General features: G+C 46.8%; 2 protein-coding genes and 1 long non-coding RNA gene across 3 annotated transcripts; all 3 read left to right on the forward strand.

The window, feature by feature from the left end:
* Window positions 1-3,517: 3,517 nt before the first annotated feature.
* Window positions 3,518-4,456, forward strand: LOC117866763 (uncharacterized). The gene is made up of 2 exons (XR_004642992.2): window positions 3,518-4,075; window positions 4,181-4,456. It is a non-coding gene; the product is annotated as an uncharacterized lncRNA (long non-coding RNA).
* Window positions 4,457-7,046: 2,590 nt separating this feature from the next.
* On the forward strand, window positions 7,047-10,268 carry LOC117833414 (uncharacterized). Its single transcript, XM_034712886.2, has 4 exons — window positions 7,047-7,515; window positions 8,122-8,337; window positions 8,633-9,007; window positions 9,140-10,268. Exons 1-4 carry the CDS (start codon window positions 7,062-7,064, stop codon window positions 9,868-9,870), a joined length of 1,776 nt encoding a protein of 591 aa, XP_034568777.2. The 5' UTR covers window positions 7,047-7,061; the 3' UTR covers window positions 9,871-10,268.
* Window positions 10,269-10,421: 153 nt separating this feature from the next.
* LOC117833415 (early nodulin-like protein 18) lies at window positions 10,422-11,412 on the forward strand. Its single transcript, XM_034712887.2, has 2 exons — window positions 10,422-10,822; window positions 10,916-11,412. The coding sequence occupies exons 1-2, from the start codon at window positions 10,576-10,578 to the stop codon at window positions 11,266-11,268; spliced, it is 600 nt and encodes a 199-aa protein (XP_034568778.1). The 5' UTR covers window positions 10,422-10,575; the 3' UTR covers window positions 11,269-11,412.
* The last annotated feature ends 1,332 nt before the right edge of the window (window positions 11,413-12,744 follow it).

Here is a 12,744-nt window from a genome sequence, read left to right on the forward strand (position 1 = left end):
ATGGATTTTAACTTACAAAGTCCTTTTCTAATTCATCTCTAAAATTAAACTCCTTACAATACCACCTCTCTATCTTCTCTAAAACAAAGTCATTTTCTAATTCATCTCTAAAAGCAAAGTCCTTACAATACCACCTCTCTATCTTTTCTAAAAGAAAGTCATTTTCTAATTCATCTCTAAAAGTAAAGTCATTTTCTAATTTCTAATACCTAATTCCTAATTCCTAATTCCTAATTTCAAAATAGAATTTCTAATTCCTAATTCTTAATTTCTAATAATTTCTAATAATTTCTAATAATTTCTAATTTCAAAATAATGAATTACCGGGAGAGCCGGCCGGAGGAGAGCTGGCCGGCCGGGGGAGGGCCGCCGGGGGAGGGCTGGCCGACCAGGGGAGGGGCACCGACCGGTCGAGGGGCGATCGGCCGGTGAAGGGCCGCCGGCCGGTGGAGGGGCGGCCGGCCGGTGGAGAGCCGCCGGGGGAGGGCCGCGAGCAGGGGAGGGGCGGCCGGGCTGGGAAGGGAGCCGGCCGGGGGCGGCCGGGGTGGAGGGGTGGCCAGGGCGGACTGGGCGGCGGCGGCGGGTGCGGCGGTGGCGCGTACGGGGCAGGCGGCGGCGTCGAGTTTTGGAAAATGGCTCACTGAGTTTGCGCGTGCGTACTGTGCCGCCGGTGCTATACAGTCCGCCCCCTCACTGAGTTTGCCGAGTGCCCAGATCCATAACACTCGGCAAACTTGGGTTTGCCGAGTGCCCAGATCCAGAGCACTCGGCAAACTTTTTTTTTATTTTTTTACACACCTGGGGAACCGTATATGCGCTGTTTGTGGGCCCGTACTCCGTGTTTGCCGAGTGTATTTTGGGAAACACTCGGCAACAACTGATACACTCGGCAAAGTCCTTTTATATTTCATGTATATATACCACATCTAACGTGCTTTACTAAATTTGTTCGATGTACTTCAAAAAACATGGTCAAATTCACTTAACTATACATATTTGATTTTTCTATGAATATTGTTCCATTATTTTAGGCAGTTATAGCTCAAATTTAATTTTTCTCAATTTAAAATCTATAATTGGAGTTAATACATTAAAATTATCAAACGGATACGAAAAATTCTCAAAATTTGAAAGGAACCAATCTATATTGTCCATTGCCTATACAAAAAGTTTTGAAGTCCAACTCTAATTCGACCGTCACTTTGACTCCAAATCTTAACAGTTCATTATGAACTTCTAGACTATTCTCTCGAGATGCTCCAATTTGTTAGCATCGTACGTGACAGAAGGTGCGAAACCTTCTCAATTTTTTTCCAAAGTCTCCATGGATGACATCACGAGATCTTGAGAAATCTCGTGATTTTCAGAGTTCGTTTGTTTTTTCTAGAATTTATAAATCATTGGACCACACCTTTGTGGTCGTATTTTGTGATCAAGATGTTCGAAATTCCTTTTCATTTTCTGGGTAAGGCCCCAGAGTGGACTCACTAACATGAATCGGATTTTTCCAATGAACTTATTCCATTATTTAAAACATTTGCCGTTCAAATTTGCCCGTAACCGAAAAAATCCTATATGTGCTATAAATTTATTAAATATAGCAAACTGATCCAAAAATATATGAAATTTGAACATGTAGTATCACATGTTCTGTATGGAGAGTGGAAAAAGTTTGGAGGGGAGGGGAGGAAAAAAAATTACTATTTCGCCGAGTGTCTACAAAAAACACCCGGCAAAGCTACGGTTCGCCGAGTGTCGACGGGCCGACACTCGGCAAAGAAACGGTTCGCCAAGTGCCGTTGGGACCGACACTCGGCAAAGCAATGGTTCGCCGAGTGCCGCTAACGGGCACTCAGCAAAGTGCAAATGGCGGCCCCACAGCGTAACGGCGGCCGCGTGCTTGTCACGTGATATAGCTTTGCCTTCCGCATCTAGCGATGTGCAACCCCTCTCCCCACCCGTGTCCACGCCCCCGTGGGACCGACAGTGCATGGGCACGGGGCAGCACGGCGTCGGCGCTTAGCCGGGGGAGTGAACTTGTTGACGCTCATTATTGACACACTTTTAGTGCCATTTGAATAGTATTTTCATGCATATTATTATACTAACCTACCACTTGGCAACTGAAGTAACCCCATATTCACATATTTGTTGTGTTTTGGACCATATTGTAAAATCATAGGAAATACGACATAAATGAAGGGTTTTTCTAGAAGTTGGGCTTGGGCCCAGACATTGGATATTGGAAGGCCAAAACACGAACATTGAACTGCATGCCCGTAGGAGGAGTAGAAACTTGCACAGGCCATATCTTTCTCATCCGAACTTCGATTGGGGTGAAATTACAAGGAAAATTATATGGCTCAACGAGATCTACAACTTTCGTATGAAACGTTTGGGCATTGAAGACCAAACAAGGGAAGCTGATTGGTGTATAGGGGTCCAGGCCGATCAGTCTGGCCCATTTTTGGCCTCGATCGATCTCCCCTTTCACCAGGAGGAAGCCTTCGACGATCCTAGGGTTATTTTTCAGATACTTGGCCCTAAAGGTACCCCAACTGACGCCGACAACTATAAATACCAAGGACGTTCAACAAGGAGAGCAATCCCGACGAGTTAGACCTAGCCACCACCGCCACAAGATGAGAAATAGGGATTAGATCAGATCACCGCGACGACCAACACTGGTGCAAGTTAGGAGGTACGAAGAATCCCTCAGGCCGATTGGCCTGAGGAGTCCTAGGCCGATTTGTTCCTACTCGCTCTTGTCGCCATCTTCGGTGACGACATTCTCCGGAGTCTCCAACATCCCTTTGTGCATCAATCTCCGTAAGATGGGGGTAAAACCTCTGTTCATCCCTAGGATTGTTTGGATCCTTGATATGTAACTGCTACATGTACATTGTGCCTATCAATGCTTCATGGTCTATGTCATTGCAATGCTTTTATTTGCATATGTGAGCACTTCATATGTCCTTAGTAGAGTTTGTGGTAATCGTGATGATTAGCTTAACTCTGTGGATGCTTTGATATAGATGTGTGAGTGGAGTGACAGTATGCAGGAGGGAAAGAGCCGAGCGGGCACATGATCTCTATGATAGCTAGTGAAGGCAGCACTCCTTTGTGTAGTTGATGCATATTCATGTGAACGTAAATCCTAGGGAGGGAACGCATATCTATCTTGTATCAACCTTTGCTTCTTGCTCCTTGTTTAGTTTGGATTAGTTTGTCTCTCTACACAACTCATATTGCCTTATTTCATTAGTAAGATTAGTATAAAGTGAGAACCAGGATCCTACTTGTTCCACGAATTGATAAACCTTAGGGGAATACTCTAAACGAAAAGCTACAACTGATCCGTGCACTTGCAATTCACCAATTGGCGTGCTAACTGCCATCAACAGGCCCTCAGCGGCTCCCGAGGAAAACCTGAACGGTGACACGCAACTGTGGCAACGACGTCCAAGCCACAACCGTCGGTTTCGGGGGACCGCCGCTTATTGGGGATGGCAGCAGCGGCGGCAATAATGGCCCCGACCATTGGAGCCCCCGCACCTCATCCGCTGCAGGTCCCACAAAGGCCAATTCTTCTATGGCCTCTCGCTGCTAGAGGATGAGGAGAGGGAGGAGGTGCTGCGGGGCACAAGAGGAGTGGCTCCATGGACGAGGCTCCGCTGCCGAGCTCAGTCGTGACCTCGGGCGGCTCCATGCAGGGCAGAGGTGCTCAGCCGCGAGCATCAGCCCGAGGTGCTCGCGAGTCCGAGGACACCTTGTACTGCATCGCCCCCGCACGCTGTGACCTCGACTTCGCAATCTCTCATTACAGCGGAGCTGCTCCGCCTCATCATACTACAAGGAGTGCCCCTTTATCCCCTCCACCGCCACTCATGTTCTACGTGTCCAAGCCGAGCAATGCCGCTTCGTGCGCTCGGAGCAGCAGCGTGAGCCGGCATGACAAGCTGTAGCTGCACACGCTCAGCTTCGGCTCCGCCAAGGCCACCTTCTGCGGCAGCCGTGCCAGCTTGCTTGATTAGTGATTTTGTGATTTTGTTCTACGGGAAGATGCAAGAACCTGGTGCGTACTACTCTGCTTGCTTGAGTAGTGATTTTGTTCTCTTCATCTTTGGCTTCTTTTTGTTTCCGTGCTCTGACTTTATTTCTTGATTTTTTTTCCAAACAGCGGCAGTCCCTTCCTATTCTTCATCTTCCCCTTTCTTGCTTCTTGATCTTTTAATTTTTGTTTGAACCATCAAGAAAATGATCTGCGTTTTGTTCTCTGGAGGTATGATGTACTGGTCAATTTCGTCGTTTCATGCTCCACCATATTGCATCTTGTGAGCTTATGTATTGGGGTTAATTTTGCGCATAATTTGGTGGGTTGTACTGACTTGTACATATATATATGTGGAAACAATGATGAGATTCAAATGATTTATGTGCAAATTTCAGCGATGAACATCTCTGGTACATAGGTGAGTAAAAGTACGTGGGTTCTGGATTCAATTTTGTATATTTATTATTTGTTCATCATTCGTGGTACTGCCATGTCTAATGAAAACAAGTGATGTACAGAGTAAGATTACCCTTTTGAATTATATACTATGAAAATATAAAGAGCACAATATCTCGGTACAATAAGGAAAGCATTACACGGATGGCAGGAGGAAACATATGGAGCAACGATGTACATTGTTGCTACATTGAATGTACAATAGAACTGCAAGAGAGGGGCCGCATATGGTACACCTGTGTATTATATAGAAGCAGTACATCGATGTATTAGATTGAATGCCTGTACCGGTGAGTATAAAATTATGTTAAACAATTGGTTGGGAGTTCCAAAAGCTACAGCATCCCATGTGATAGTGGGAGAGGAGTACAGGAAAGTCAGAAATGAACGTGCCAGCATGCAGGGTACAACTTTCATGGGAACCAATAACTCTTTTATGTCTATCTGTACAGGATATAAAAGGAGCTTTATGTCCCCATCAAACTGGTGTAAAGGACCTTTATGTTCCATCTGCACTGCTTGGAACGTAGAGAGGTGAAGAATACAACTCGAAAAAAATTGAAATACAAGCCAAAATACTCACACAAGAGAGAAAAAAACACACATCGAAGTTCCAGCATGCGTAACGTCCATTTTCAATGTGAGCTCTAGAAAATTCTTTTGCCCAAAACATCATATGCAACGTCCCTACATGCATGACCCGTTTTACGTCCATCCATGTAGCCCACGTGTGCAGGCCTAATTAAATAGATGCGGGCTAGCGAGGGATTGCAAGCTTGCGCATGAGCATGTAAATGCGTAGCAAATAGGCGTAATTAAGGTCCCGTTTGATAGAGCTCCAGCTTATGCTAAAACGGCTCCAGCTCCGACTCCTCTAGTGTAGTGCCTTCTCTAGTGGAGCTGAAGCAGTTTAGGAAAATATTTGCTAAAACGGCTTCTCAATGGCAATATAGGTAATTTTATGATCAATTAATACTTGGAAAGGGAGTAGAAGCCGTTGAAGCCATTTTTTTGGCTCCTCCTCTTTAGGGCGTGTTTGGTCTCCGCTTCAAAAAAAACAGCTCTACTTGACAAGTTCTAACTTTTTTTTAGCTCCACCCCACCAACTTCAGGAAAATATATATAGAGCTATGAACCTATTTGGCAAATGATGTAAACTCCAGGTCTAGAAATTGTACGAATTAGTGGAAATAATCTCTATTGCACTTGGGTTGAGGATGGATTTTTTCACGACTGCTAAAGTACCCGAGTGCTACAGTGATCGATTGGTACAGTACCCCATTTCTACGTTAACAAATTTGCTACGGTGCTCCACATAATTTTTTGACGTATTGGAGAGCATAGATATAATTATTGTTCCAACCTTTTCCGTAGGAGGGAGTTTAGAATTCATAACAGAACCAACCTACTAGAGTTACTCACCTTATGTTGTTGTGAGGAGACGCATTTGCTGCTTGCCCAAGGAATTAGGACTATGGTCTGCTTGGTTTAGCAGCATATTTAATTAGAGGTTAAGTTTGTTTTAGTGAGGGTAATAATAGGTTCCTCTTACTTTATCACCGAACATATAATTTTGGGAGGAATTTACATCAACCAGCATGTTTGCTCAAAATGTTTTACACAAAACTCATTTTATTTTTTATTCTAGTCTAGCACTTTAAAGTGCTTCCGCCGGCCAGGGCCTGCCTGGGTCAACCCCTGCCAAGGGCGCGCCCGCCCGGTGCCAGGCCGCGCTTGCCCGTGGGAGCCGACGGGTGGAATGGACTCCGGCCGGCGGAGGTACCAGCACGGGTCGGCGTTGACGGCGATAATTTTTTGGGGGGCGTAGGCTTGGATCAAAATCAATTCGGCTGGAGGATTACTCAATGATTTGCTATGCTTGGGAGTTGAGGATAATCCTCGGCATCCATCTTGTTGATTTTTTTGGCGCTGGAGGTAGGGGAGAAGGCAGCAGCGGAACGTAGAGGAGTCCCGAGAGGGAGGGGAGGGGTTGGCGGCGGAACAGAGGAGTCACGGGAGGGATGGGAGGTGTCATTCTTTTTTTCTCAAATTGGTACGTGTAACCAGTGGTATTAATTGGTGAATGATTTTCACCCAACTTCAAGAGAATGTATGAATCCAATATTTTCGGAGCACCATTTGAGGAGTTTCAGAAACACCTTGGAGTTGGCCCCTAAATCCACCTTTTTCTGGAGTTGGTATTGTTGGAGCTGGAGGTGTTTGGCAATAGGACTTTGGAGTGGAGCTACAAAACCTAAAGTGGAGCAGTCCCAAACACGTCCTTAGGGTAAGCCGTTTCTTCCCGATTTTGATGGTGTAGCCGTTTTGAAGTTGCTCTTTTGGTAGGCTTCACCAAAAATCGGTAAAAAAACCGTTTGAGAAGCTCTACCAAAGGAGTCTACCTAGGGATGGTAAAAGACCGTTAATTTAGTCTAGCAAATTTAATGATCGGTTCAATAAAAATCAATCTATAATATTATATGATTTTGAACTAAAAATAGATAACGTGGGGATTCCATTACCACGCTAGGTCTACCGCGGAGATGTCAGTATGTCACGCCCTCACGCGGCAGCGCGACCGAGCGAGCGCGCAGTACCTTTTTCCAAGTGGTACAGGCCCCCGGATTTTGTCAGCCTGCCTAGTGGGAGCCTCCGACGTGTGCGTGGTGGAGCGAGCACCGCAGGCCACCCGGCCCCGCTCCCCACCCCTTCCTCTTCTGGCCCAATACTCCCCAGCCGCTGGGCCGAGCCGCAATCACAAAATATCAGGCCTGGAAATCCCCAAAACACCCTCGCTGGCCCGCCCGTCCCTCTCCGCCGCCGGCCGAACGCGGACGCGGCACGCCTCCTGCTTCCCACCGAAGAAGAAGCGGAGCGCACGCCACCGCCTCCACGGAATCCGTTTCGTGCCCCACTCGTCCTCCTCCCCCCTCTCGTAGACTGGTGCGCCACCGGGGCAGAGATCCCTCGTCCGCGCCTCGACCGATTGATTCCTCCTTCCTCTGGTAAGGCCCGGAAGCCACAGCTTTGGCTCCAGTCCGCCCAGTTCGTTGATGGGGGCTACTGGACAGATCCGTCTCTCCTCTTTAATTTATCTTTTTGTGTGAGGGCTAGGCTCATGGTGCTGGATTTTAAAATTTATCCTTTGTATATGGTAGCTGGTAGTAGTTGCTTTTATTTGACCTGTACTATTAGCCTGCGATGGAGTGAGCATTTATCTCAGTTCAGTTATGTTAGTATCATTCATCTGTTTGTCAGTTGGACCTCAGGCATGGTTCACTTCAATTGCTTGCTATCCCAATATCCCATAATCGAATACTAGTGTATGAAGTGGCCAGTTTGCTAGTTTCAGTTCATCAGTTGGGTACCCTGTCTCAGCTGGCCTGACAGTTTTGTTGTACATGGAAGAAATAATGCCTTTATTTTCTTTTCAATGCATAGTTCCGTACTTAAGTTCCTGTAAATTTGGCCGTGAATCGTGAATCAGCTTTAAATCTTACATAGCATTGTTTTTTTTCTTTTTCTTTTTTTTGTTATGATGGCAAGGACTAGATCAGGTTTATGCTCCCTCTGTTTTCTTTGTCTCTAATGGTTAACCATATGTCTTGCAGGTAGCACATATAATAGGTTCTGTTTGCTGTTGTTACTACAGAAAATGGCAATCCTCTGTTCTGCTCCATCAGTTCATTCAAATTTTCTGCCCGGATGGCTACTGCTGAATAGCAGCCCGAGAATGTATTGCCATGCCTTTCGGGATCGAATGAGGCTCAAAAGGAGAAACAGACATCAGTGGGTGACTTGTTTCTCCAAAGGGTCTTTCTTACAAGGTAGGATACGATTCATACTTTGTATTGATTCTCTTTGCTAGGCATGGAATTCTCTTATGTATCTGTTCTGCTTGCACAATCTATTGTACTAGTTTGACCTCTACTGAAGAATCTTCAGCTAGTATTTCTGCAATGTAAGCGTAGTTTATTTTCTCCTGTTATCGTATTATGCAGGACCCTGCTAGTGGATGATTTATTATCATAATTATCAACGAGATTAAGCTCTGCTTCTTTTTTTATGGAAATATCATTCACTGGAAACCATGCAGTGACCATTGTTCCTTAAACTCTGCAGATTCCATGCCCTCTCTAAAGCCTTCACGTCTTCTTCCTACAGAGGAACTAAAGACATATCCCAATACTGTTCCTGAGGAGATATTTAGCACAATCAGATTAGATGACTCTGATGCATTCTATGTGCTAGAGCTTAGCACAAGTAGAGAGTTTAGTTCCTCTTTGCTGGATAAAAATTCTGCAATCTTAATCTGCTTAATAGATGTTGATGGTGACTCCTTGTTACAAAGAGTACCGGCAATTTATTTAGGTCAACCAACACCAGGAATGAAGGCAGAGCAATCGATGCCCTTCCAAAGTGGTTCAGTTGATGTTGTCACTTTCAAGGGGTCTAAATTGCAAAGGATCAAAGAAGTCTGGATCGGGCTGGAATCTGGTACGCTATACACTCATTTTCATGTTCTTTGCAAATATACTAGTTGTCGCAATATAATGGTAATATGATCACCTGATGAGTGTTTTCCCTCCTTTGTTTATTAATTTTTAATTTTTTACCCTTGAAGGTCAGGTTCATGGAGATTAGATGGTTTGAGCTTGAAAGTAATACATGGACCGGTTGGTCGATCTAAAGATGTCAATGGAACACCTGAACTCAAGTTTAATGGTTTGCAGTACACCTTCGAGAAAATCAATGTGCCTCTTGGAGAGGACGGAGCATCAGTAGCTGAAGCCAGGCCTGTGGCTGTCATGGACCTATCAGGAGTTAGCTTATCTGATCTTCAAGAAGGACAGTTATCCTCAGAGAGCACTGCTTCAATTGTTAAGGAATTGAAAGAGGATGGTTTGAGACAATATGCTGATCTCAAGCAATCTTTGCTGCTCTACGATGCAGCTATAGTGATAACAGGTTTCTCTGTCTTCACCTTGGCTTCCAACGACAATGCTGCCTACTCTTTCCTGGTCGGTGGCATTGGAGGATTCTTCTATCTGCTGCTGCTCCAAAGGTCCGTCGATGGGTTGCCTGTGATTAGTTTGCCCTCAGAAGCTAGCAGCACACAGCCATCTGTTAGTGGTTTCAGTGGTGTAAGAAGGCCATGGTTAATATTGTCGCTGGTAATGGTTGCGGGAGCTGTCGCATTGAAGTATGGTGCTGGTGGTGACAGCTTCGAGCTGACACCAACCGAGCTCTTTGTCGGCACTGCAGGGTTCCTGGCAAACAAGGTTGCAGTTCTTTTGGCAGCTTTCAAACCCATGCAAAGTGATTTGAAGGGCGAAGATGGATCTGGGGACAGCACTTAACTGAAATGCTACTTGTTGTTTCTCATGCAAGCTCTATGGTATTCAATGAAGGTACTTAGCTAAGTGCGAAGGGCAAGTCATGAACGGGAAATATATAACTTGTGACTGTAGCATCTTGGTAACTTCGTTCAAGCTTCAATCTTCTGGACAGTAGGAGGAGGTCACAAAATCCCGATTCAGGAAAAAGAAGTTTGAGATCTACAGAAACATAACCAGACTCTAAAATCAGGGGACTTCAAATATCTTGACACGTGAAGAATCTCCATCCTGGTGATACGGTACAATTGCTAGATCAAAAGACATGATGGTTCTACCAGAACCATGTACCCATTACTGCACATAAACCTGATACCATTCAAGTCCATTATACAGTATAGAATAAATATATTCTTGGTGCATTCTGTGTAGAAAATTGTGATGTTGACAATATGGTCCAGATGTGATGGGCAATACTCTGGCGCTGATCCAAAACTCATCAATACCAGGAAAATATTTTATCGCAGATCCAGGCACCGGCCATACACAGAGTAGATAGATTCGCAGAACCTTGCCAGGTGGCGCCGAGCCCACCTGGACGCCCCATAAACCGTTGACATCACCACTAATTTACTCATCACACACACAAGATTTAATCACCAGCTAGCGTCTGGCGATGCAAGAGTCCACTCCACTCCAGTATCAGCAGCTAGCACACCATTCTTCCTGATGCCAGCCATGGCCAATCCTGCAGTGATGTTCATAGCAGTGATCCTTGCCATCGTCTCTACCGCAGCTGCCAGCAACGCCACGGCGAGCCCGGCCAAGAACACGACGGCGCCGCTGCCGCCGTTCGCCACCAACCACGCCGTCGGCGACGGCGCCGGGTGGTTCTTCGACTGGAAGGCGAACGCCTCCGCCGCCAACTACTCCGCCTGGGCCGCCAACCGCACCTTCTACCTCGGCGACTACCTCAGTATGTTCAACGCTCTGCAAATTCAGGAGATGTTCAGTACTACATGCCACATTGCCACTGAAACATTGTTTCGTTCCTGTAATGTGTGGTCAGGTTTCAAGACGGACACGAGCAACACGGTGGTGCACACGACCAACGCCACGGCGTACAAGCTCTGCAGCGCCGGCGTCGCGGCGAACGGCAGCAGCGGGTGGAAGGCGGAGGAGGCGTTCCTGGCCGTGATGCTGACGGCGGAGGGCGCCAACTACTTCTTCTCGGACGCCGGGGACGGGGAGCACTGCCGGAAGGGGGTGCGGTTCGAGGTCGCCGTCGCGCATGGCCGCGGCCTCCCGTCGGTGCCAGCGTCGTACTACGAGCCGCTCTCCGGCGCACCGGCTGGGATGCCGGACGGCTGGGCTGCGGCGGCCATGTGGGGTGCCTTGGCTGTTGCAGTATTAGTGCTGTGATGTCCTAGTTGATCCTGGTACAATTTTACTTCGAAATCTTTAGTTTGAAATCCTTTTTTGAATCAAAGTTTTGTACGAGGAGATGACTAATATGTTCATTATACAAACATTATAATTTTGTAACTTTTGCTAATATATAGGCTCTACACTGTGCAAGTCAAAAAAGCAACAGCTAAACAATTATGCAAACTAAAAAGAAAAGAAGTTCAAATTACTCCAAACTATATTTTGATTCACTCTACTTCTAAACTATGCTATTTTTTTCAACTACCCCCCTTATGCAATTTGTCTTGCAGAATGACAGTGGACATCAAAATCTATGTTAAAAAAAATATATTGCTAAAAAATATTTACCATGCGATCTAATTCCAAAGGTTCGGGCGGTTACATGTCCTAATGAACATATCCCTCGTGATAACATATCCCTTCGTAGTGCTCCTTCACCGTGTGTATATATATATGTACAGATTTCATGAGATCAATACAACCAACCGTCCATTCACTCTTGTCAATCGTCTCTCGCTCCCGCTCTCTACTCTCACCACGTTATCAGCGCTTCGCTCTCCACCGAGTGAATTCGCGTGAACACGAGGGCACCAGCGAGAGAAGGCACGACCAGAAGGAAAAGAAGGCGACGAGGGAAACCATTCTCGCCGACAACGGCAACAGAGATGCATGGACGCTGCACCGTCGACCGTCGTCCACTCGTCCCGCCCACCATGGCCTGTGACTCTGTGAACACGAGTCAAAGAACAGCGATTCTGTCACTGGTCTGATACTATACGGACGATCTTGGGCGCAACGGTAAGCATCTGTTGTTTCCTTGACTTGATTCCATGGCACAAGAAGCCAAGAACACAAAGCTATGGCCGAAGACCAAATCTGCATCGACTACACACCTGAGTAGGTAACCACCGTCCACCGACGTGAATTTCTTCGATTGAAATGTTTGTTACCTGGTTGACGGCATCGACGCTCTGTTCGTTTCAACTTATCAGCCAACTTATCAGTTACCGAATAGTATTTTTCTCTCACAATAAATCAGCCGTTTTAACTTTTCAACCGGCTTATAACTCCAACACGAACAGGCTAGCTGGCGTGGGAACCTGCGCCAGCGCCGCGCGCAATCAGAGGCTGTTGCCTACTAGCCTCTAGTGGCCCGCTGTTTATTCTTGGGAATAGCAGCCTCTACTAACGCTGCCCGATGGCGTGCAGGGCGCCAGGGCCTGCCCCGAACGGCGGTGCCTGGCACCTTCCCCCATGGCCTGCTTCGCCTTTAGCGGGTGCAGCGCTGGACCGGCTGCGGCTCGCAACGGCAACCCGACGCAATGCGCCAGTGCCCGCTCGCCCGAGCAGGATACAGCAGGCGGAGCGCCCGAGTTCTGACGGCGGCGGCGGGTCACACCCGCCTGCTGCAGCGGCACTAGCCCCAGCGCCGACGGGGGCGTCGACGGAGCGTACTCGCCCGTTGAAAAC

The sequence above is a fragment of the Setaria viridis genome, chromosome 8, assembly GCF_005286985.2.
Source record: "Setaria viridis chromosome 8, Setaria_viridis_v4.0, whole genome shotgun sequence".
NCBI classification, from domain to species: domain Eukaryota; kingdom Viridiplantae; phylum Streptophyta; class Magnoliopsida; order Poales; family Poaceae; genus Setaria; species Setaria viridis.